This window comes from Zingiber officinale, chromosome 8B, assembly GCF_018446385.1.
Source record: "Zingiber officinale cultivar Zhangliang chromosome 8B, Zo_v1.1, whole genome shotgun sequence".
NCBI lineage: Eukaryota > Viridiplantae > Streptophyta > Magnoliopsida > Zingiberales > Zingiberaceae > Zingiber > Zingiber officinale.
Window position 1 is genome coordinate 17409967 of NC_056001.1, and position 20868 is coordinate 17430834.

General features: G+C 38.1%; 3 protein-coding genes across 7 annotated transcripts; 2 read left to right on the forward strand and 1 right to left on the reverse strand.

The window, feature by feature from the left end:
• Positions 1-1535: 1535 nt before the first annotated feature.
• On the forward strand, positions 1536-1913 carry LOC122013562 (protein GLUTAMINE DUMPER 3-like). The gene has a single exon (XM_042569823.1). It carries the CDS (start codon positions 1536-1538, stop codon positions 1911-1913), a length of 378 nt encoding a protein of 125 aa, XP_042425757.1.
• A 1251-nt stretch (positions 1914-3164) lies between these two features.
• On the forward strand, positions 3165-16218 carry LOC122017364 (pumilio homolog 5-like). Of its 5 annotated transcripts, none has more exons than XM_042574957.1 (10): positions 3165-3329; positions 4476-5211; positions 6041-7518; positions 7615-7756; positions 7998-8105; positions 9072-9284; positions 9383-9493; positions 10945-11139; positions 15474-15642; positions 15817-16218. In XM_042574957.1, exons 2-10 carry the CDS (start codon positions 4639-4641, stop codon positions 15840-15842), a joined length of 3015 nt encoding a protein of 1004 aa, XP_042430891.1. In that variant the 5' UTR covers positions 3165-3329; positions 4476-4638; the 3' UTR covers positions 15843-16218. The 5 variants fall into 5 exon arrangements, 4 of the variants coding, with proteins under 4 accessions (XP_042430891.1, XP_042430892.1, XP_042430894.1 ...); XM_042574958.1 differs by having other exon boundaries at positions 4628-5211; XR_006121328.1 differs by lacking the exons at positions 15474-15642; positions 15817-16218 and adding an exon at positions 10750-10866 and having other exon boundaries at positions 10945-11045.
• Positions 16219-16860: 642 nt separating this feature from the next.
• LOC122015730 (probable serine/threonine-protein kinase PBL17) lies at positions 16861-20868 on the reverse strand. The gene is made up of 6 exons (XM_042572748.1): positions 20632-20868; positions 19902-20221; positions 19431-19566; positions 18640-18776; positions 18054-18177; positions 16861-17625 (listed from the first exon to the last, which is right to left on the reverse strand). Exons 1-6 carry the CDS (start codon positions 20660-20662, stop codon positions 17042-17044), a joined length of 1332 nt encoding a protein of 443 aa, XP_042428682.1. The 5' UTR covers positions 20663-20868; the 3' UTR covers positions 16861-17041.

A 20868-nucleotide genomic window follows, 5' to 3' on the forward strand; every position in this document is an offset into this window, starting at 1 on the left:
ACTAAAGTTTAGGGCTTATAAAAAAAGTTACATTTCAGTTTTTTAATTGGGTTTTAAATTTAAAATCTCAAACTAAAAATATCATGAAAATTGACATTTCTACTGATTAGTCAGCACCTAAGGCTACCTAATCTTACCTAAGTGCCAAGGCCACCTAGGCGAGCCAACTAGCATGTTTTCAGTGCGGCTGGTTGGCGCTTAGCGCCTAGGCGGTTGCCTAGGTTGATTTTTTTAGAACACTGCTTTTAGAGGGAGTCCGATCAGTTTGGAGCAGACCAGATTTAGGTTGGGAGCCATGCCCATGTGAGATGGGGAGCCAAGTCTAGTTGAAGTCCGATTAGCTTGTGATGGCTGGGTTTATATTGGGAGTCATGCCCAAGAGAAGTGGGGAGTTGAGCCCCAGAGATCTGATCGACTCTAGGGTTGATCGGATTTATGCTGGGAGTCATGCCCATGAGAAGTGGGAAGTTGAGCCTTGGAGGTCCAACCGATTAGGGCCGATTGGGTTTATGCTAGGAGTCATGTCTATGAGAAGTAAAGAGTTGAGCACCGAAGGTCTGACTAGCTCTACGACCAATCATATTTATGTCAGGAGTCATGCCCATGAGAAGTGAGGAGCTGAGCCCTGTGGGTCCCACTGACTCTGGACCGATCAGGTTTATACTAGGAATCATGTTCATGAGAAGTAGGAAGCTCAGCTCTGGAGGTCCGATCAACTCTAGTGTCAATCGGGTTTATGATGGGGGAGTCATGCCCATGAAAAGTAGGGAGCTAAGACTCAGATGTCCGACTGGTACTGGGACAATCGGGTGTATACTAAGAGTCATGCCTATGAGAAATGGAGAGCTGAGCCCCATTGAAAGTGGTTCGTTCGGCTACGCACACCTTAATTTAACTATCATTTTTTTCCAGATTTTAACTATCACCTCACCTCACTTTAATGTTGATTGCTATATTATCTTAATTATTCGACCCCACATTATAATTGAGGTCACTCACAATAACGTATCATCAGAAACGGGAAAGATGAAGTGCAGAGACGACACCTTATTTGACACACGGTTGAGCGTCAGTTCATGGTGACAAAAGGCGAATACGCTCACCCCCAGCGTCTTCGTCAACCCGTCCCAAGACCAACACAATTAAGCGCCAATTCATGCTCCTTCCGAATTTGAGGATCAAATTAAATTGAATCGGAATCATCTATCTTATTATCTTCATCACTTTGTCTCATGCTACATTCCACTCCAAGTATCCATATGATATCTCGATATAGATATGAGTTTCGTGCCGAAGAACTCCAGTTGCATTATTAGAAAAAGATAGCGCAACAAATATCTTAATTTGCAAATAAATGTATATATATGTTTGATTATTGCTTTCCAAATTTACATTTGAATAATTTATAAAACTTAGAAAATATATAATTGTAATATACTTTTTTTTTTTGTCATACCACTTTAAATATCAAACGCGCTTCCAAAATCCACACTTGCTCAATTCAGCTCACTCTTTTCTCTTCGTAGTTAACAGCTATGCGGGCGCTCACCGGCGCAGGTTCCTACTTCCTCTCGGTGGAGGCACCGAGCACGCCTCCCGGCGGCGGAGCTCACTCTCAGTGGAAGTCGCCGGTGCCCTACCTCTTTGGCGGCCTGGCGGCGATGCTCGGTCTCATCGCCTTCGCTCTCCTGGTCCTGGCCTGCTCCTACTGGGGCCTCTCCCCCCACTTCGCCCCCGCCGAGCAACACGAGGAGGGGAAGCCCCTTGACGACGGCGCCTCGGCCAAAGACCCCGCCGCCCTGGAGGACGGCCGCCTCCTCGTCATCATGGCCGGCGACCGTGCGCCCAGCTTCATCGCCGTCCCCATTGTCTGCGGCGACGCGAGCCTCGGTGACCCCAGAGGCGAGTACTAGGGCTCAACAAACCGTCGTGGAAGGTGGCCGGAGAGAATTACAAGTTTAAGTAGCTTTGAATACTGTTTTTTAATGCTACTTAGTCGTACTTTTTAATCCTTTTGAATGGAAAATTCATACTTTTGAGCAAAATCGTGTATAATTTCTCGACTTTAAAATCTGAAATTACATACTTCATTAATGGAATTGAAGAGCGCAGGACGCATGGCGTGAGGACGCGGCGAGACGAGATCGATCAGTGATGCTATCGAAGGAAGAAGAAGACGAGAAAGAGGTACACGTGTCCCGGGAGACCCTGCTCCCGCACTGTTTCGCGTCACATCCCCCGGATCGGTTCCAAAGTTGCAGATCTCACAGATTTATTTCTGTTGAAAAAATTAGAACGATTATTATTTTCTGCTCGCTTTTGTATGAATGTTAAAAAATCCTCAAGATGACACGCGGCATGATGATTGAGATATATAATTAAAAAATTATATAATCAGTTGCATGGCCGAGCGTGCGACTTGCGGCTCCGGCCCTACACGTGCTTATCGATAATCGATCTGCTTGTGCCCGCCCACACACCTGTCGTTGGATGTGACGACCCTGCCCCACACCAGCCGGTGACCTTAGTTTCCACGTCATCCATTGGTTTCGGTTAAGCGATCACGCCGTAGAGATCCAGTCGTTACACGGTGTCCGCCGTACGTTTATAGAAAAAAGAGTGTCTCCACACCTCCCACCATACGTGCATGGGGTACAGGGAAGGGTCCATCGTAAGTATTATTAACATTACACACCATTCCACCTATACGAAACCAGCACGCCATAAAATGACACGTGTACTGCTCCTTCCAAGGTTTAACGCAATGAGCCGTTGATCTAACTGATTAAGATTCGCCTAAATCCTCATAGCATTGAAAAACATAATTAAACGAATGGGTTACCTCATGCGTGGAATACTTGTGGCACCACTGAAGCTTTCAAAGTCATTTCCTCACATTTCGTGCTCCTCTAAACTTCCTCATTAAATTAATAAGCCAATCAAAACTGCGTCGTTTATGCCAAAAACAACCTTATGGGGCCATCTGCTGAAAATGTACCCACTAGTTGGCCCACGGCTCCTTGTGCATCACGTATTCAGTGGACCCACGATAGGGCGGATGAAAAGGAGGGTTTCTAATACGTGAGTTAAAAGTCGTGGTGCTGGAGGGGTATTATAGTCATTTAAGTTCCCATCGGCCGTAAGAAATTTCCAAAAGCCCGGCATTTAAGGGGTTTTAGAAGCGGACGCCTCGGGGGAAGAGCAAGAGCGACGGAGAGAGTGGTGGCCGGGTAAAGTCTGTTATTCGTCTCCTTTAGTTGGGGTTCGACCGATCTCCGAGGAATTGCAGCTACTGCTGGTTTCGGTCGCGGGATAACGTGCGGGAGAAGGTAAGAATCCTCTCCGGCGGAGTTCTCTCCTGATTTTCCTTCCTTTACCTTTAGGGTTTGTTGACTGCCTTGTTGTTGTCGTTCCTTGGAGATTTCGTAGCGCTAGTCGATGAATTCAGAGTTTGGTTGCTGTGGCTGTGTTTGGTGGGTTGGGAGGTTTAAATTATTCCGTTGTTTTTTTTTTTAATCTGAAATGAGTTTCAGCTGCTTTTCTGTTTTTATGCGTTTTGATGGTTTGGGTTTCAATTCAATCCATAAAGTTAGGGTCTTTGTCATTTTTCGGTTGATTGGGGTTTTGGGCGTTTTCTCACTGGAAACTTAGCTGAGCAAATTATGAACTTTAGAATGTTCATTGTGGCCAGGCGAAGCGCTCGCCCACTTTAGAATGTTCATTTATGGACTCTGAACAAGTGGTTACATGATTTAATTACACCATATCGCGGGTCGCAGGGCATGTATAAGATAAATATTTGGTTTTCGTGTTGCTATTGGCTAATTTGTGGAATGTAGTAGCAGCGTTTTGTCCTTTTTTAAAAAAATTTAATTGCGTCAATTGGTGCAGGGCAACAGTTTATGGAGGTTAGTTGACTAGATATACAGAGTTTTTGTTTTTCTGTCAAATATGTTGATTTACCCTATCGTGTTATGATGATTATTGAGTGGTTTTGCATTCATCCAAGGCACTGTTTTAAGGAATTCGCTAATAAACTTCAGAACCTGGCTGCCAGCTGGTGCCAACTGAAAGAAAAGATTGATTTGCAAAATAAACCATATGTGTTTGCTATATTTATCTATTTTATTTGTGTTGACTTTGACTGAGCTCGTGAATTCTTTGGTTCTGAAGCTTATTTCTAGATCAAGGAAGCCATGGAAAGTAATGAACTGAAGACAATATTTTGCAAATTATTAGACATTTTTAACACCTCGTATCTCCAATGAGACAGAATTTTGCTTGATAATACTTCTCGTCTTGCAGAAATTCCTCTATTTTTGTTACTTCGATATGTATGTGTTACTTGTAAGCACTTTGTGTAATCCATAGGTCAGATCAAAGTGGTTCATAACTTTTATTTGCCTATTATTAACTTGATGGTTCAAACTTTGGCTTTGCTTAAGTATGTAATATATTTATACTTGCCATCCTAGGTATCAGTTGTTTCTCTGTATGCTGAAACTTGACTGCTTTAAACGAGTTAACAAGTTTACCTGGAGTTCTAATAGTACAAATAGTACTGTGAAAATTGACAAGAATGCACTTATTTTGACACACCTGGACCTTATCTATGTGGCTTTAGCAGATTCCAAATAAATGGCCACAGAGAGTCCATTGAGATTTGTTGGGAATAGTGGAGCTGGAAGTTGGCTCCTGTGTAAGGATACACCAGGAATTGCTTCAACTAGTACTTTATCAGAAGAGTTGGGATTACTTTTGAAAGGGCAGAAATACAATGGAACAAAAAGTAACACTGGCCTCAGCCGAAGTGGAAGTGCACCTCCTAGCATGGAAGGTTCTTGTGTAACATTCGATATCTTGCAAACTCTGACTGATCGCTTTGACGTCAACTTGGATAGTCTTCAAAATTGCAAATCTGAAGAAGAACTCCGAGCTCATCCAGGTTACTTAGCATATTACTGCAAAAATGTGAATTTAAATCCAAGGCTTCCGTCACCTCTTATATCTCGGGAGAATCGACACTTGATGCAACAAATTGGTTCCATTGGGAATAATGAAAAACTTATTTCCTTCAATGACAACAGCAATTCAATTTTCTCTGTCTCACAACATGCCCTTTCTACTCATAATGAGGAACCTGAGGATGATAGATCACCTAGAATGTCTCCATTGCAAAGAAGGCACATGAACCCTATAGATTTGGTAGAGGTGATAAATTTATACATAAACCAGTTTATGCATTTCAATAATATTCTTTTTTGAAGCATTATCTTTTACTTCTATTTAGCCCTCAGCTTCCTTGCTTTATAGCAGTTAATTATTCTAGTTTACATAATGCATAAAGAGGTTATTTATTGTACATGAAATGGTTGTATCAACTATCTTATAAGTTAACTCTGTTTAGTTTGTCAATTTTAGTTGTTAGCATAGAGCAATGAAAGCAATGTGTTTCCTATATATTATCCCCTTGAATTGTTGAGATGATATGAAACAGGTACTTAAGAAGGAACAAAGGAATTGAGTTACATTGCCTAATTTCCAGTTATTTGAAACAAATGAGGAGCCCTGATGATTGTGAAAAATGACTATCAGCCAAATTCCTTACGCCAACGTGTAGTGCCTATACCACTAGTATGCATATGCATGTTTTGGAGATTGTGACTAATTAGTGCCTTTTGGGCATACATTATAATAAATTTACACTTCCAGTGCTAATTGAGCTGAGGTTTTAGTGTTATTGTTAATAGCAATCATTGAGTAAAGAGTGTACTCATCTCCCACATTAGTACTTAGTTTTGTTTGGATGGGTGTCTAAACCCTTCAACAAGTGCAATGTTTGAAATTTTTTAATCTTGTTAATTTCAAATCTTTATTAGCTAGCCATATAGCTGCCAAGTTACTCCAATAACAAGCTTTTTGTGTGATTGCAATCACCATTGTTTTGAAGCATTTTTTTTTTTATTTATGAGTGGCATGAATGGATATGGATCTTTAGTTTTATTGTACTCTTGAACCATAGTGTTTTTTAACTTTTCAGGAAGACTTGTTCGAAACTCAATGTCCTGTATACAATAATCATTCCCAACATCCTAACCATTCTAAAACAGAGCGAGCAGTTAGTCAAGATTCCCTCTCACACCCTCTGCATAATTCTTCAACTGACTTGGCTAACCCAGAGAAGATAATACCTAGAATTGGTACTGATGGTTGTACTCACTTAGACTTACAATCAGGTGGGTTATTGTTGAATGATGATCTGGGGACCATGCCCGGTCACTTAGCTTCAATTGAGAAGTCAGTGAATTTGCAATCAAGTCAATATGAATCAAGCAATCGAAGCACCACATTGGGGGATGGTGTTTCAACTACCGGTGGAATTTGTTCAGATCCTGGTGACATTGAAAATGAAGTTAGGAAGTTAAAATTATCTGCTCATAACCTCAAAAATCATCAAATATGCCAAAACCCTCAGCAAGCTGGCATGCCATCACGTGGCTCTTCTTCTCATTCTCTAGGTAATGAGTCTCAAATTATTGCTGAAGGAATTTCTCATTCTCAGGGTATGGGCTTTAGCTCATCTCATGGTCATCCTGGTCAACCGAAGTTAACCTCAGCTGATATGCAATCATCATTGCAATCTGCTAGTTTTGCCCCATCATTATATATTACAGGATCTGGATTTGGAACTCCATACTATCACAATTTTCAATTTCCAGGTTTACCTCCTCAATTCAGCATCAATGGATACACATTGAATCCCTCAGTAGTGCCTCAGCTTATTAATGTGTATCCCCATCCCCATAGTTCAATTCCAGTGCCTTTTGATAATCCAGTGGGATCAAACTTCACCGCTAGAGCTTCTGAGAGTCCCAGTGGGGGAGGTATTGTTTCTGGAGTTGATATGCACTACAAGAACTATGAACAGCTAACTGTTCAGCCTCCCTTTCCTGATCCCTTGTACGTACCTTTTTGTCAGCATCCCTCTGTGGATGCATTTCAAACCCCAGGTCAATATGATCCAATGATCTGTACGGTTGGTGCTATTGGAATCATACCAGGTAATTGTGATGCACAAAAGATTTCAGGTTATCCTCCCCATTTAATTGATCATAGGCCTCAAATTCCAAGAATTTCTGCAAGCACTCCTGATTCTACTAAAGGAATTCCTTTTAGTCCCAGCTACTATGGAAGCCCTGCTAGCATTGATGTCATGCAATTGCCAAGCTCTCCACTTGCCTCTCATGTTTTTATTGGGTCTCAATTGCCAAGCTCTCCACTTGCCAGTCCTGTTTTTATTGGGTCACCAGTAGCTGGTGCAGGTTTTTCAGGAAGGAAAAATGAAAACGTTAAATTTCCATTTGGTTCTGAAAAAAACACAACTGCTTCTGGATGGAAAAGCCAAAGAGGATGCGAGAAGATTGATGATCCATTGCATTCTTTCTTGGAAGAGCTGAAGTCTAATAAAGCACGAAGATATGAATTGTCTGATATTTCTGGGCGTATTGTTGAATTTAGGCAAGTTTTATTCCTAGCCTGGTTTTTATTTTTATAAAGTATCTTCTCGGTATTTTTATATTCTTTTAATCAGATGCTGTGTGCTTTTTGCATCAGTTCTGATCAACATGGGAGTAGATTTATACAACAAAAATTGGAGAATTGCAGCATACAAGATAAGGCATCTGTTTTCAAGGAAATCCTTCCACATGCTTCTTCATTAATGACTGATGTGTTTGGAAACTATGTCATTCAAAAGGTATATGCCGGAGTGTTGCATAATTTGCATCTATTAGTTTCTGATCATAAATTTGTAATAATCCTTCCACGTGCTTCTTCATTAATGACTGATGTGTTTGGAAACTATGTCATTCGAAAGGTATATGCCGGAGTGTTGCATAATTTGCATCTATTAGTTTCTGACCATAAATTTGTAATACTTGGTTACTCTTTTAATCTATACAATGTGATTTCTCTTTTTGATTGCTTTGTATCTTCAGTTTTTTGAGCATGGAACTCCTGATCAGAGGAATGAACTTGCTTATAAGCTTGTTTGCAATGTGTTGCCTTTGAGCCTTCAGATGTACGGCTGTCGTGTAATTCAAAAGGTATTGTTTATTTTATTGTATTTTTTATTATTTGTGTTGTTTTATATAGGTTCAGGGATGCCATATATTCTTCTATACCATTTCATGTATAGGCCATTATGTCACGTGTTTTGCTAGCCCTGAAATTTGTGACTTGAATTTTCATGACATTATTTGATTTTTAAAATTATCACATGAGTTGACTCATACGAAGTGGTTAAGTGTTTGGTTATATTCAAAACTGGTTAGAGACATTGTAAAAGAGGATGCCAATCAATTAGTGCCTTTGCTGTGAAACTTCACCCAAGATGCTAGTCATTTAGGTTGAATCACTTGCATTCGTATGGTATCCGAACTCATTCTACTCTAACTGGAATGATCCTTTTAAGAATGGTGTTCCTTGGCAAGTTAGGCATAAGCACATGAAAAATATATGGGATCTTCTGGGATAGACTGTGAACGTGAGGTTGTATGATGCTTGTTGGATATTGGCTTCACTAGAACTTTACTCCATAGGAGCAAAACTACTAATGAAACTTATTTTGTTCATGAGTCTGATAGTGGTGAACTGTTGGAGTGATCTTAAAGGACCTTGTGCTATAAAAAAGTATTTGATGCGACATTAAAGTCAATTATGTTCCATTTTTCTATTAAATCTTCAATAATCAAGATTAGCTAGAAGTGTTCATATGTAGAGAACTAAGGAATAGCATGAAAACAAACTAGCATTGTTGGAAATAGGAAGATCGTTCTGTATTGTAGCAGAGTGAAAAGAATACAATTCAAATTCAGAAAACATAAGGTCAAACCTTAAAATAGATAATTTTGATTTTAGTCAAAAGGACAGATTGGTGTAATATTTTGCCAAGAAACTCTGTGGAAAGGAACAACTACCAAAGTATATCTATTCGAAAGATCATATTAGCTTTTACAGTAGCTCTGGTTTCTTTTCATTGTTGTTCATTTGATTGTCTTATCTGATTGCAGGCTCTTGAGGTTATTGAGCTTGATCTGAAAACACAGCTTGTGCAAGAACTTGATGGACATGTCATGAAATGTGTCAGAGATCAGAATGGGAATCATGTTATTCAAAAATGCATTGAGTGCGTACCTACTGAAAAAATCACTTTCATAATATCTGCATTTCATGGTCAAGTTGCAACACTATCAACCCATCCGTATGGTTGTCGAGTGATTCAGGTTAGAAAAAATTCTTTGTTCTTGACTATTCTTTGCTGTTTCCATCAGTTCTTTGTACCACTCTTGATAGTCTTAATCATAATATGCCATATTCGTAGAGAGTTTTAGAACATTGTACAGATGAGTCCCAAAGTCGGTGCATTGTGGACGAGATTCTGCAATCTGTGTGCCAGCTTGCTCAAGATCAGTATGGCAACTATGTCACTCAGGTGAATTTTTTCACTTTTCCTTCAAATTTATCTTATTTTTTCTTCTCAAATGAGGTTCTTTATAATCCTCGACATCTTAGAGTTAAATAATAATCATAATTCGCAATCTCCCTTGGTATAATATTATAACCAAATGTGTAATCCAATTATATGGGCCTGATTTGACTATTAATGAGTGTGCCAGTATGGTGAAGGCATATAGATCTGTTAGACTTGTCTGACATTCATAGCATCGTTAGGCTTGAAGGTACACTAGCCAATATGCTTTATTGTCTTTGGCATTTTTTACTTTTTCATCTCATTTGCAATAGCTATGCAAATCTTATCCTGCCATTAAATTTGTATTTCTGAAGTAAATTGTCAATTTGGACATTGGCTATGTAGAAGATTCCCTTGATTACTTGACCTTAGAAGAACCGTCTGATGCCTCCTTAAATGAGCCCCTTATATTACAATCTTAAAAGAACCTCTTGTTAATTTATCTCCTTTTGAAATCAAAAGACCCTTAGTTTAACTTTAATCCTCGCTGAAAAAGAATACACTAATAACCAAATTTCATCAAGAAACCCTCAACACGCTATCAAAACTTTTATTTCAATGAGTGATCACATCCTTGAGACACAAGAATCTTCAAGCAAACTAAAATTCTTAACACTAAAAGCGCCCCTATACAGATTACCTCCTTCAGAGACCAGTCAAAACGACCCTAATCATATAACTACTAGATTTTTTTATTGCATTTTGTGCCTTATATCCCAAGATTGATAATCTATTGTCATATCACCTAAAGAGCTCCCTAATAGATACCTCTTCAGAGAGTGGTCAACATGACCCTAATCATATAACTACTAGAATTTTATTTGCATTTTGTGGCTTATATCCTAAGATTAATAATCTATTAATCGTATCACTAAAGAGCCCCTTGACAATCTGTAAGTTTTCTTAGTAGACCTCAAGTTATAACAACTTATGCTTAAAAACGACTAAATAAAGATCCTAAATTTTCCATACTGCATGACAGATTCATTGGCTAATTTGCAATCCTTGATTTAATAGTCAAATAACTTATTCATCATATTTCACCTTTTCATATATCCACATAATCTTATATAAATGGCCATATGGTTGCTGTACTCTTTCTTTTATCCTTGTCTGTACTTGTTTCTGTGTAGAAGTCACATAGCAGATACATTTCTTAATGTTGGTTGCTACTCTCAAGTTATGCTGATCTCCAGTTGTTTCTTATCTACCATTAGGCTTTGTCTTTATAAGTCTCATGGATCAATGAAACAAATTCCAGTTGTCGGCTGATTTTCCCCATCCTTGGTTTTATTGATTTAGATAATGGGTTTTGGTTGCCAGCTGATTTGAAGGTTGTTTAATCATTTTATCGAATATTTTCTTGTTCACCTTACATGTAGCGTAAACTAAAGAGATCCTGTTGCTTTCAGCATGTATTAGAGAAAGGAAAGCCACATGAAAGAAGCCAAATCATCAGCAAGCTATCTGGGAAAATTCTGCAGATGTGCCAGCACAAATTTGCTTCAAATGTTGTTGAGAAGTGTATCAAATATGGTAATGCTGAAGAACGAGATCACTTGATCAAGGAAATAATTGGAGAAACTGAAGACAGTGATAATTTATTGGTAAGCTGAAAAGCTTGAGAAGTTATTAAGAATATAGATCAATGTTTTTATTATCCGAACTGGTCTCTCTTTTTCTTTTTTCGGGGTGATAATTTAGCGAACTTTTTCTCATGGTTTTGTAGAAGCTTCTATCTAGTTTTCTTCTATTTTGGTTGTTCAAGTGGCTTCTAATCTGGGAATCTGATTTTGAGAATGAATAGCATGCTATTTCTTTGTGACTGTTAAAGATCTAATTGTAAATGCTTATGGCTATAGTTGTTGATATAAAAGTATCATGGATGTAAATGTAAGATGACAGAGATGTATTACTGTAAGATACATAAAGGTTATTGGGATTCACTACTTAGGGGAGGTTAAAACCCTAATAATTTTCTCCTCGCCATAGTATTGGAGCTGTGCTTGTAGACTTCCTGCACCACACATGATTTCTTCTTGTTGTCTTCCTCACTGCAATATCATCAATCTCTGTAGACCCTAAGAATGTGCTGCCCAATGACTGGTCTTCTTGCAGCAAGGGTCTTCTGTTCGTTCAACAGGACACTGCTTGTCTCCGATCAGTCTCCAGATTCACAAGCAGCTTCAATTTTTTTTTTCTGATCGTCCTCTGCTGAATAATGACGGTCATACATTTCACTTAAACTCCTTTGAAGTAGTGAGTGACGAAGCCCACACCTTCCTCTACTTCCAGAAATGACCTCATATCCCTTCTTGAACCGAGTCCTTCCTCAATCTTACCATTATCATCACTCAACCCTCCATCCCCATCAACTCATGTTTCTACATCATTAGCACAATCACATGTACCACCTATCCCAGAACCACAAAAGAACGCGCTACCTTCCCATGACATAGTGAAAGTCTATGTGAGGAGAAAACATCTTGCGTCTTTACACGAAACTCAGCCGTATCATGTATCATGAGTCTACTCGAGACCAAGTTGAACCTGAAAAGCAGCAAGATCTAATAGAACCAGTTCCACATACAAATCCCACATTGGACCAGTCTATTTGCACACAGAAAAGGTACTAGATCTTGTACTCTTCATCTGATGCACAACTATGTCCTACTCACGTCTATCTTCAGGGTACCAAGCATTTGTGACATCACTTGACAAGATCAGTATTCTTAGTTCTGTGTTTAAAGCTCTAAAAGTTCCTAAATCATGCAAGGCAATCCTAGAGGAATACACAACCTTGTAAAAGAATGGGACTTGAACACTATTTGAGCTACCTCAAGGGAAAAGAACTATGGGATGTAAGTGGATTTTTGTCAATCAAGCAGAACCCAAATGGAAGCATAAATAGATATAAGGCTCGACTGGTGGCAAAAGGTTACACCCAGTCCTATGGGATTGACTATCAGGAGACTTTTGCACCAGTTGCAAAACTCAATACCATCCGGGTATTACTGTCTATTGCTACTAACTTAGATTAGCTCTTGATTGAGCTAGATGTGAAGAACATCTCTCTAAATGGAGATTTTGTGGAAGAAGTTTATATGGATGTCATTTTAAGAATTGAGACAAATAGTACAAAAGAAAAGTCTGTAAACTAAGGAGAGCCTTGTATTATAGATTTGCTAAAGTCCTTAAAGGAGATGACTACTCCTAGTCTCAAGCTGATCACACACTATTTGTGAAACATTTCCATGTGGGAAAATCTCAGTACTAACTATATATGTTGATGATATTGCCCTCACAAGAAACATGAATCAAAAATCAAAAGGCTTAAGTCACTCCTATCTAAGGAGTTTAAAATCAAGGATTTGGGACAACTCAAATACTTCTTGGGAATGGAGGTAGCTAGAAGTCACAAAGGAATATGTGTCTCAAAGAAAATATGTTCTTGACCTAAAAAAAGGGCAGCCCGGTGCACGAAGCTCCCGCCATGCTGGGTGAAGAATCCATTATACGCTGCCTTACCCTACTTTTTGCAAGAGGTTGTTTCCAGGATTCGAACATGTGACCTTTTTTGGTTGCATGGCAACAACTTCACCGTTGCGCTAAGGCTCCCCTTCAAAATATGTTCTTGACCTACTATAAGAAATTGGGTTGAGTGAATGTAAGCCAGTTGATACACCTATGGATCCTAATACCAAGTCAAGGTCTCAGACTGATGAAATGGAAGCTGATAAAGGACGATATCGACAATTGGTAGGCAAATTTATCTACTTAACTCACACTCGCCCAGATATAAGTTTTGTTGGCAAATATGTTAGCCAATTTATAGGAAATCCTTCAGTTGATCACATGGATGCTATGATTCGAATATTGAGATATCTAAAAAAAGACCCAGGAAAAGGACTCATGTTTAGAAAGACAGACGGGCGAACCTTGGAGGTTTACACTAATGCTGATTGGCAGGTTCACCTAGCGACCGAAGATCCACTTCCAGATATTGTATGTTCATTTGGGGAAATTTGGTCACTTGGCGTTGTAAAAAGCAAACAGTTGTTACTCGAAGTAGTGTCGAGGCTGAATTCCGAGCTCTGACATTAGGCATTTGTGAGGGAATCTGATTACAACGAATTCTAACATAACTCAAGCTAAAAACAAGAGATCTAATCCAAATTATGTGTGACAATCAGTCCGCTATTGTCATTGCCAAGAATCCAGTTTATCATGACTGTACCAAACATTTCATTAGTGAGAAGATTGAATATAAAGACATCATGCTTTGCCATGTGTCTTCAAAACACCAGCATTTTTACAAAGGCACTATTCAAACCCAACATCATCGAACTAAGCTTGATTATGGGTTTGGAGAGCATTTATCGCCTAGCTTGAGGGGGAGTGTTGAAATTCAAACTAGACAACTTGTTATTTTATCCCTATTTTGTAGGGATTTATTCCCTATTATTTATTTCTTAGATTGGATTGTAATTAATTCATACTTATCACAGCTCTAATTTTAAGGGATTTATCTTTGTATATAAGGAGGATCATCCTATCAATGAAAGCGACACAATTTCTGTCGAACTATAGTTATATTTATAAATATACAAGTATTGTGGATGTAAATCTAAGATGACATAAAGGTAATATATATAAACAGAAAAGGGTCTAAGGCAGATTAAAATCATGGTAAATTTCCCACTTTGCCAGTGACCAAAACATCTCAAAGTGGTTTAAATTTCTTAACGTTTATTTGTCTTATGATTTGAAATATGATTCTGGACGAGTTTCAACATAGGTTGAATCATGATTTGATTCTCATATGCTAGTTTGCCATGTGACAAGGTAGATTTAGATTGCTTTTGTTGTCACCTAGCCCACCAGCATTATGTTCCGCCAGCAGTATGCCTCATGATGCACGTGCATTTTGATTTCTTTGGAGATATATGGCCATTTTAGACATAATAGTCATTTAAAAAATAATCATAATTTGTTTGAGTCTTCTAACTGCTGCCAAGCATACAAGTGAATCCAACTTGTCTCAGTATATGCAATTCACCCATGGTAAACTACAACTTTGGCTTTTGAGGTGCTGTTGGCAGCACTTGGGAAGCTTTGCAGAAAAGAACTTGCTACAAGTTTTAGCCATTTCTTTGCAGTAAACTATGCAGCTGCCATGCCTGTGTGGTTACATCCGCATTCTTATTCCTTGATACTTCTAGTACCTTGTCTCATTTGAAACAGCATCTAGATGGTACGCTTATTACGTAGATGACATGATCACGTTAGGATATGTTCAGTGGTTATTCACATTCTTGGCAATTCAGGAAACCTTGTCTTTTGTTTGGCTCTGCATGCTAAAATCTGAACCATCACTTGATTGGCGCTTTCTATTTCTAATTGGTTTTAATATTTCATGACACAGACCCAACAGCCTTTTAGATCCAAAACTATTTACTATAATTATTTTTATTAGAAATGAATTATTTAGGTCGTTTTTGAAAATTGTTGATATAGATCTACAGCTGGAGTTCCTCAAAGAAATTTCTATTGGAGAACGTAATGTAGATTCAAGGGCACACATCTGTTATATTCACAACCAAATATTATTCAGGCCAACAGTTTTTACATTCAAAATTATTTACTATATATTCAAAATTACATTCTCTTAAAAAATTATTTAGATCGTGTTCAAAATTTGTTGACAAGGATCTGCAGTTCCAGTGTGGTTGCCACCCACTTCCATCTGCATTTTGGTTGAGTACCTTTTCTCTCAAAATATCCTGATTATTTCAGTGCAGTGAACTATGCTTTACATATTTCCTTTTGCAGCTTGGCAATAAAGCATATTTAGAGGATCTGTCTTTTCCATTGCCTTATTTCTTTGTTGATGCTACTGCATTTTGATATTTAGTCATTGCCTCTGTTCCTCTCTTTTCAGGTAATGATGAAGGATCAATTTGGAAATTATGTGATTCAAAAGATTCTTGATTCATGCACTGATAAACAACGCGAGATCTTGGTCAACCGCATAAAGGTTCATTTGCAGTCCTTAAAGAAATACACTTACGGAAAGCATATTGTTGCCCGGGTTGAACAACTATGTGCAGGTATGGATTGTCGCTCACTCATTATTCCTTAGAATTAAGGATAGATGCCATGTAGAGATGAACAAGTGACTTTTTTTTTTTGGAAACCTTAATAGCTTCTTATATGATGTTTCCTTGTTATATTAGTCTGGCATTGTTTGACTTCCTGTTTATGCTCTTCCACGGGCAATGCAGATGCTCCTGAATCACCTGAATCATGAAATATGAAGCTATGTCGCATTGTTGAGGGCCTCACTTGGATAAGCTCCACAACCTTCAACAATGCCGATGCATGTCCTGGAATTCTCCCTGATTATTTCATTGGGAGCCACAATGAACCACCTAAATTTGTGATTTGTGCAGGCCATGCTCCTCTTGATAATTTGATACCTTAGGTATCTATTGAATGTATCAAATGACCTCAATCTGGTGTGTTAAAAAATTGTTAATGGTTGAAAAGTTCATGAATGCCTGTCGGTTTTATGACAGTTGATCAGGCTAACCATGGTGGAATAAGCTTGTGATTGTAGTGGAGTTTGATGAATAACTTACGAAAATTAATATATTTGCTTGCAATCTAAGTGATACTTGGATAAATTTCATTGTTGATTTTTAGTTTCATGATATGCTACTTCGCTAAATGCGTAAACCATTCAATGCATATGAGGTAATTACTACATCTCAAAGGTGATTAAGTTCATCCTAGATATCTCTCATAATCTATCTTTAGAGTATATAAAGGGAGGTAAATTACGAAAGTTTTCCACCGGCCTATTAGGGTAAATCGGAGAGTGTATGTGGTGATTAGTCCCAGAAGTCTAGCATTTTTTGATTACGTTTTTCATTTTGAGGAAAAGTTTTTATAAATACATCATAATTAAAGATTAAATTACGGATGTCTAGATGATAATCTGGATGTTCTACTGAGAAATCATATTCATGGACGCAACTAAACATGAATAGTCTTATCCAGGTTTATTCCCTTATCATGTCATCAATGCAATCTTTTTCTTAAGAATTTGATATCTAGTAAGAAAAATTCAAGGAAAAAACGCACTAATTCAAATTATATATAGTAAAGTTTCATCATTTAACAAAAAAAAATGATGTTAAATCTACAGGCAAAAATAAATAATATATCTTGTTAGGAAACACGACTTTATATGTAATAAAGTTTTATCACTTGAAAAAACAAATATTTATCTTGTTACGAAACATATGTTAATCAGTTCGTGTAAATAATACACAACAACAATTAATCATAATTATCCACCATGTTTATACACAAACAAGAGAAATTTTTTTACATAAGTTGACTTATTTAACTCGATTGATTATTTGCATCAATCAGACTGGAGAGGTGCAAAGGATTAATTTTATACGTGTTTTATACAAGTACATATGCAACATCAGCGACCTTCTAAGAATGCTCCACAATTCTACTACTGGAATTTGGGTCTTCATCATCATGTTTGTCATGGGACTCGAGTGAAGGAGCGAGAACATTCAAGTCAACGGAGGGTTCACCCTTGCTTCTTCCATTTCCATGACTTTTTTGCCTCTTGCCCTGCTCTTTTGCTTCACTTGCTGCTTCCTTTTTGATTGAAGAGTCAGTACCAGTGTCATTGCCCACTTTTGAAACCTCAAAGAGAGTCACAGAATTGCCACCAGTCTGAAGCAGCGCATTACTGGCCTCAGGCAGGCCTTGAATGCTCTCGAGGGTCTCGACAACTTGATCCATGGTCGGCCTCCTCTTTGGGTTCGGGTTCAGACATCGGTGTGCCAACTCTGCGACCACGTTCAACACTTTGTTTGAGTATTGCCCTTCCAGTCTTGAATCTACTATCTTAAGCAGCTTTCTGATGTGCAGCAAGACTGGACGTGCCCAACTCACGAGATTCTGTTCTCGAGCTGGTCTGGTATTGTCCGTTGCCTTTCTTCCTATAAGCATCTCGAGGAGCACAACGCCAAAACCATAAACATCGCTTTTGGCAGTCAAATGGCCTGTGATGAATCGAATTATTGCATCAGTCTACAGTTCTGCATAATAATGAGCATTGCTTGGCTTCAGATGTTTGGTGCAAATTCTTTTACATCAAATGTTGGGACAGTACAAGATATCCAAAAGATGCAATTCTCTTGCCATTTTGATCTCCATCAAAATGAGCATAAAGCCTTTCATGCACCCATTTGGGTAAACAATCTATCATAAAGACCATTCACTTAAGTTGACCCCATTATTTACCTCCCTTCATATAACATGGGATGGGCTATGAGGGGTGCCTAGGTGAGCGTAATTACCTTTTTTGCTACAAAAGAAGCATGCTAAACCAAATGGGTTATCAACTGTCTCTTGATGCCATGATTTTATTATCTAAATTGTCACAAACAGAGAAAATAAAATAAAATAAAATAAAGCTTGGTTGCTTTACCAGTCATTATGTACTCAGGAGCTGCATATCCCCGTGTACCCACAACTCGAGTAGATACGTGAGTTTCATCTCCCATTGGTCCCTCCTTTGCAAGGCCAAAGTCTGAAAGCTTAGCATTATAATCCTGTAAAGTAATATTATGTTCAGAATTTGTACCATGCAGTGGCAAACTGCAACTTATCAGTGTTACAATTCATGCATCCCCTAGTTCACTGGAAATAAAGTTAAATAAAGGCTGATTAATTGGTGATAGTCACATATTTTATAACTTATTGAGCTATGATATTCCTCAAACAAAAACTTTATAACCTCCTCCAATGGCTATGGTTTGTGGAAGTAATAATGATGGACTTCAAACTACTTAACTACATGTTTCCATCTGCTGTTGGACTAAAATTTTAAAATGCTATTATAAATTATAATAAGTGGATGGGAGGAGACTCTCCTATTAACTGTCCTTTTATCTAAAAAAATATATAAATGCATTACAGATTACAGTTCACTTTACAATGCAATGACTAAACATCATCATGAGGTTCACAAACTAGAAAGAATCTAATGATCTAAGGTAAAAATTAGCACATACCGCATCTAGTAAAATGTTAGATGTTTTAAAGTCTCGATAAATTATGGATCTTTCTGCCCCATGAAGAAAGGCGAGCCCTTTTGCAGTTCCAAGTGCTATCTTCATCCTAGTGGGCCATGGCATTGTTAGACAGATCCCTGTTGAGTATGGATGAAATTGGTTATTAATCTTATTTCCATTTTCCTAATAACCAATGGTTGTTACCATAAAATACACTAAATATAGTTCATGCCAAAAGTAGCCGTTTACCTAAATGTTAGATATTATGTATGTTCCATCCTTCATATGCCCATGTGAATATACTATCTACAAAGTATTGCTTTTCTTAGAAGCATGATGAATAAGACTTGGCATATTTTACTCAATTCACAGCTGATTGTTTCACTGACAATGTTGCTATTAATCGCCTTTTTTAGATAATTTTGATGTTAACATCATCCAATGTTGTAACTTTTAGTCACATCAGTGACAACACTCAGATGAATGTATTTCAAAAAAAAATCTGTGAAACTTCCAAAATATTGAAAAGGCAATTTCTGAAAGAAATAACTTTGTATTTAAGTTGAAAGGATCTAATATTTTGTAGTATACCATGCTTTAAAGCAGCGACAGCATACAGCAGAAGTACGTGATTCATGAAATAAATTCAGAATGTATTGGTAACAAGAACTATATATATATAAGAACATTTCTTGCATGTAATCACAGTAAAAACTACAGTTAATGTTGTTACATCATACTTGGTAAATAAAAAGCACCTCTTTGGCTTAGGACTCAAACTGACCACTTACGTCGGAAAAGGTGCTTCTCAAGACTGCCGCAAGGCATATACTCATAAACCAGCAATCTGTAATCATCTTCATAGCAGTATCCAATAAGCTTAACAAGATTCGGATGACTTAATTGTCCAAGATAGTGAACTTCTGTCTGAAGAATCAAAAAGACATTTATTAGAAACGATATTCAATATATAACAAACAAACATCGTATCAAATTCAAATATCTTTCACTCACTCAAAAAAGAAAACATATAATTAAGATTCTAATGAAGGAAAAGAAGCTCAACAATTTTCAGGATGGCATCGCTTAGCAACTTCTTTCCTACTTAAAACTTAGGTCATGTTCCAAACACTTCCACCACAGAACCACCAAATATCACATTGTAATCTTTAATTTAACATGGTTAAAAGAAAGCAAAGAACAGTACTTACATCGATCATTATTAATAAAAGATATTCAACATATCATTAAACGAAAAATACCAGCCATTCCTTGTCACCCTGGACTCCATCTGGGTTCAACACCTTTACAGCAACTTGGGTGGACATGAAACCCGGCCTGACATTCTCATCAATAATACCTTTATACACAATTCCAAAACCTCCCTCTCCAAGAATTTGATCTGCCCGGAAATTCTTGGTGGCAACTCTTAGCTCTTCATGTGTGAAGACATTGACGTTCCCATATCCAGCTATCAGGCGCAAGTCTTCAACATCCTTGGCCGGTGGAAATAGGATAACACTATTAGACTGAGATGGGTGTTTGTGTTGATTCGCTTGGTGCGGTGGGTTAGCAGATTCGCCTATTTCAAGGGGAAAATTCATGTAAGACCAAACCAGAAACTCATAAACACATGTAGGCAACAAATTGATTATCAAATATATTTCGTGTAATCCAGAATCGCTACTTCGGAGTAGATCTCTACTTTTAGTTCAGTGTGTAATCGTTCAGCAATCAGCTTCGGAATGACTAATCAACCAGAGACACTCTTCCTATCAAATCATAGTTTCTCTAATTACAGCAAAACTGGGGATAAATCCCAACAGGACTGGCTAGTAAATTCTTAAAGATCCAATTTTAGGAACAAGGGGCCAAAAAAAAAAGATCCGAAAAGCCAGTTCGCGAACAGATCGATCGATATCACTACCTAAAAGATGATTCTACTAGTGCTGAAGAGGAAGTAGTTATCTGAAAGAAGAATAAATTACTTACCATGTCCATTTGCAGACAGGCAGCCACCCATAAGCTTCAGCTTGGATTTTCTTCGCCCCACCTAAGATTGCGGCGGAAGTCCTCAGAAATCCATTGAAACCAACAGCAGGAAGACTATCAGCAGGAATCGAGACGGATTCGCGCAGGAACGGTCACTCGCCACTCTCAGTCGATCAGTGATCACGAGCAGAGAGCGAAGAGACGCAAGGACATCAAAGAATGGAAATTTCTGGGATA

Bases quoted from the DNA above. Each gene is read 5' to 3' on its own strand.
- LOC122013562 (XM_042569823.1), top strand. From the start codon at position 1,536: ATGCGGGCGCTCACCGGCGCAGGTTCCTACTTCCTCTCGGTGGAGGCA.
- LOC122017364 (XM_042574957.1), top strand. From the start codon at position 4,639: ATGGCCACAGAGAGTCCATTGAGATTTGTTGGGAATAGTGGAGCTGGA. The intron at 7,519-7,614 runs GCAAGTTTTATT...TTTTTGCATCAG, and splicing joins GGGCGTATTGTTGAATTTAG to TTCTGATCAACATGGGAGTA. The intron at 11,140-15,473 runs GTAAGCTGAAAA...CTCTCTTTTCAG, and splicing joins AAGACAGTGATAATTTATTG to GTAATGATGAAGGATCAATT.
- LOC122015730 (XM_042572748.1), bottom strand. From the start codon at position 20,662: ATGGGTGGCTGCCTGTCTGCAAATGGACATG. The intron at 20,222-20,631 runs GTAAGTAATTTA...CCCTTGAAATAG, and splicing joins CCTGTCTGCAAATGGACATG to GCGAATCTGCTAACCCACCG. The intron at 17,626-18,053 runs GTAAAGCAACCA...GATTCATCACAG, and splicing joins TCCTGAGTACATAATGACTG to GCCATTTGACTGCCAAAAGC.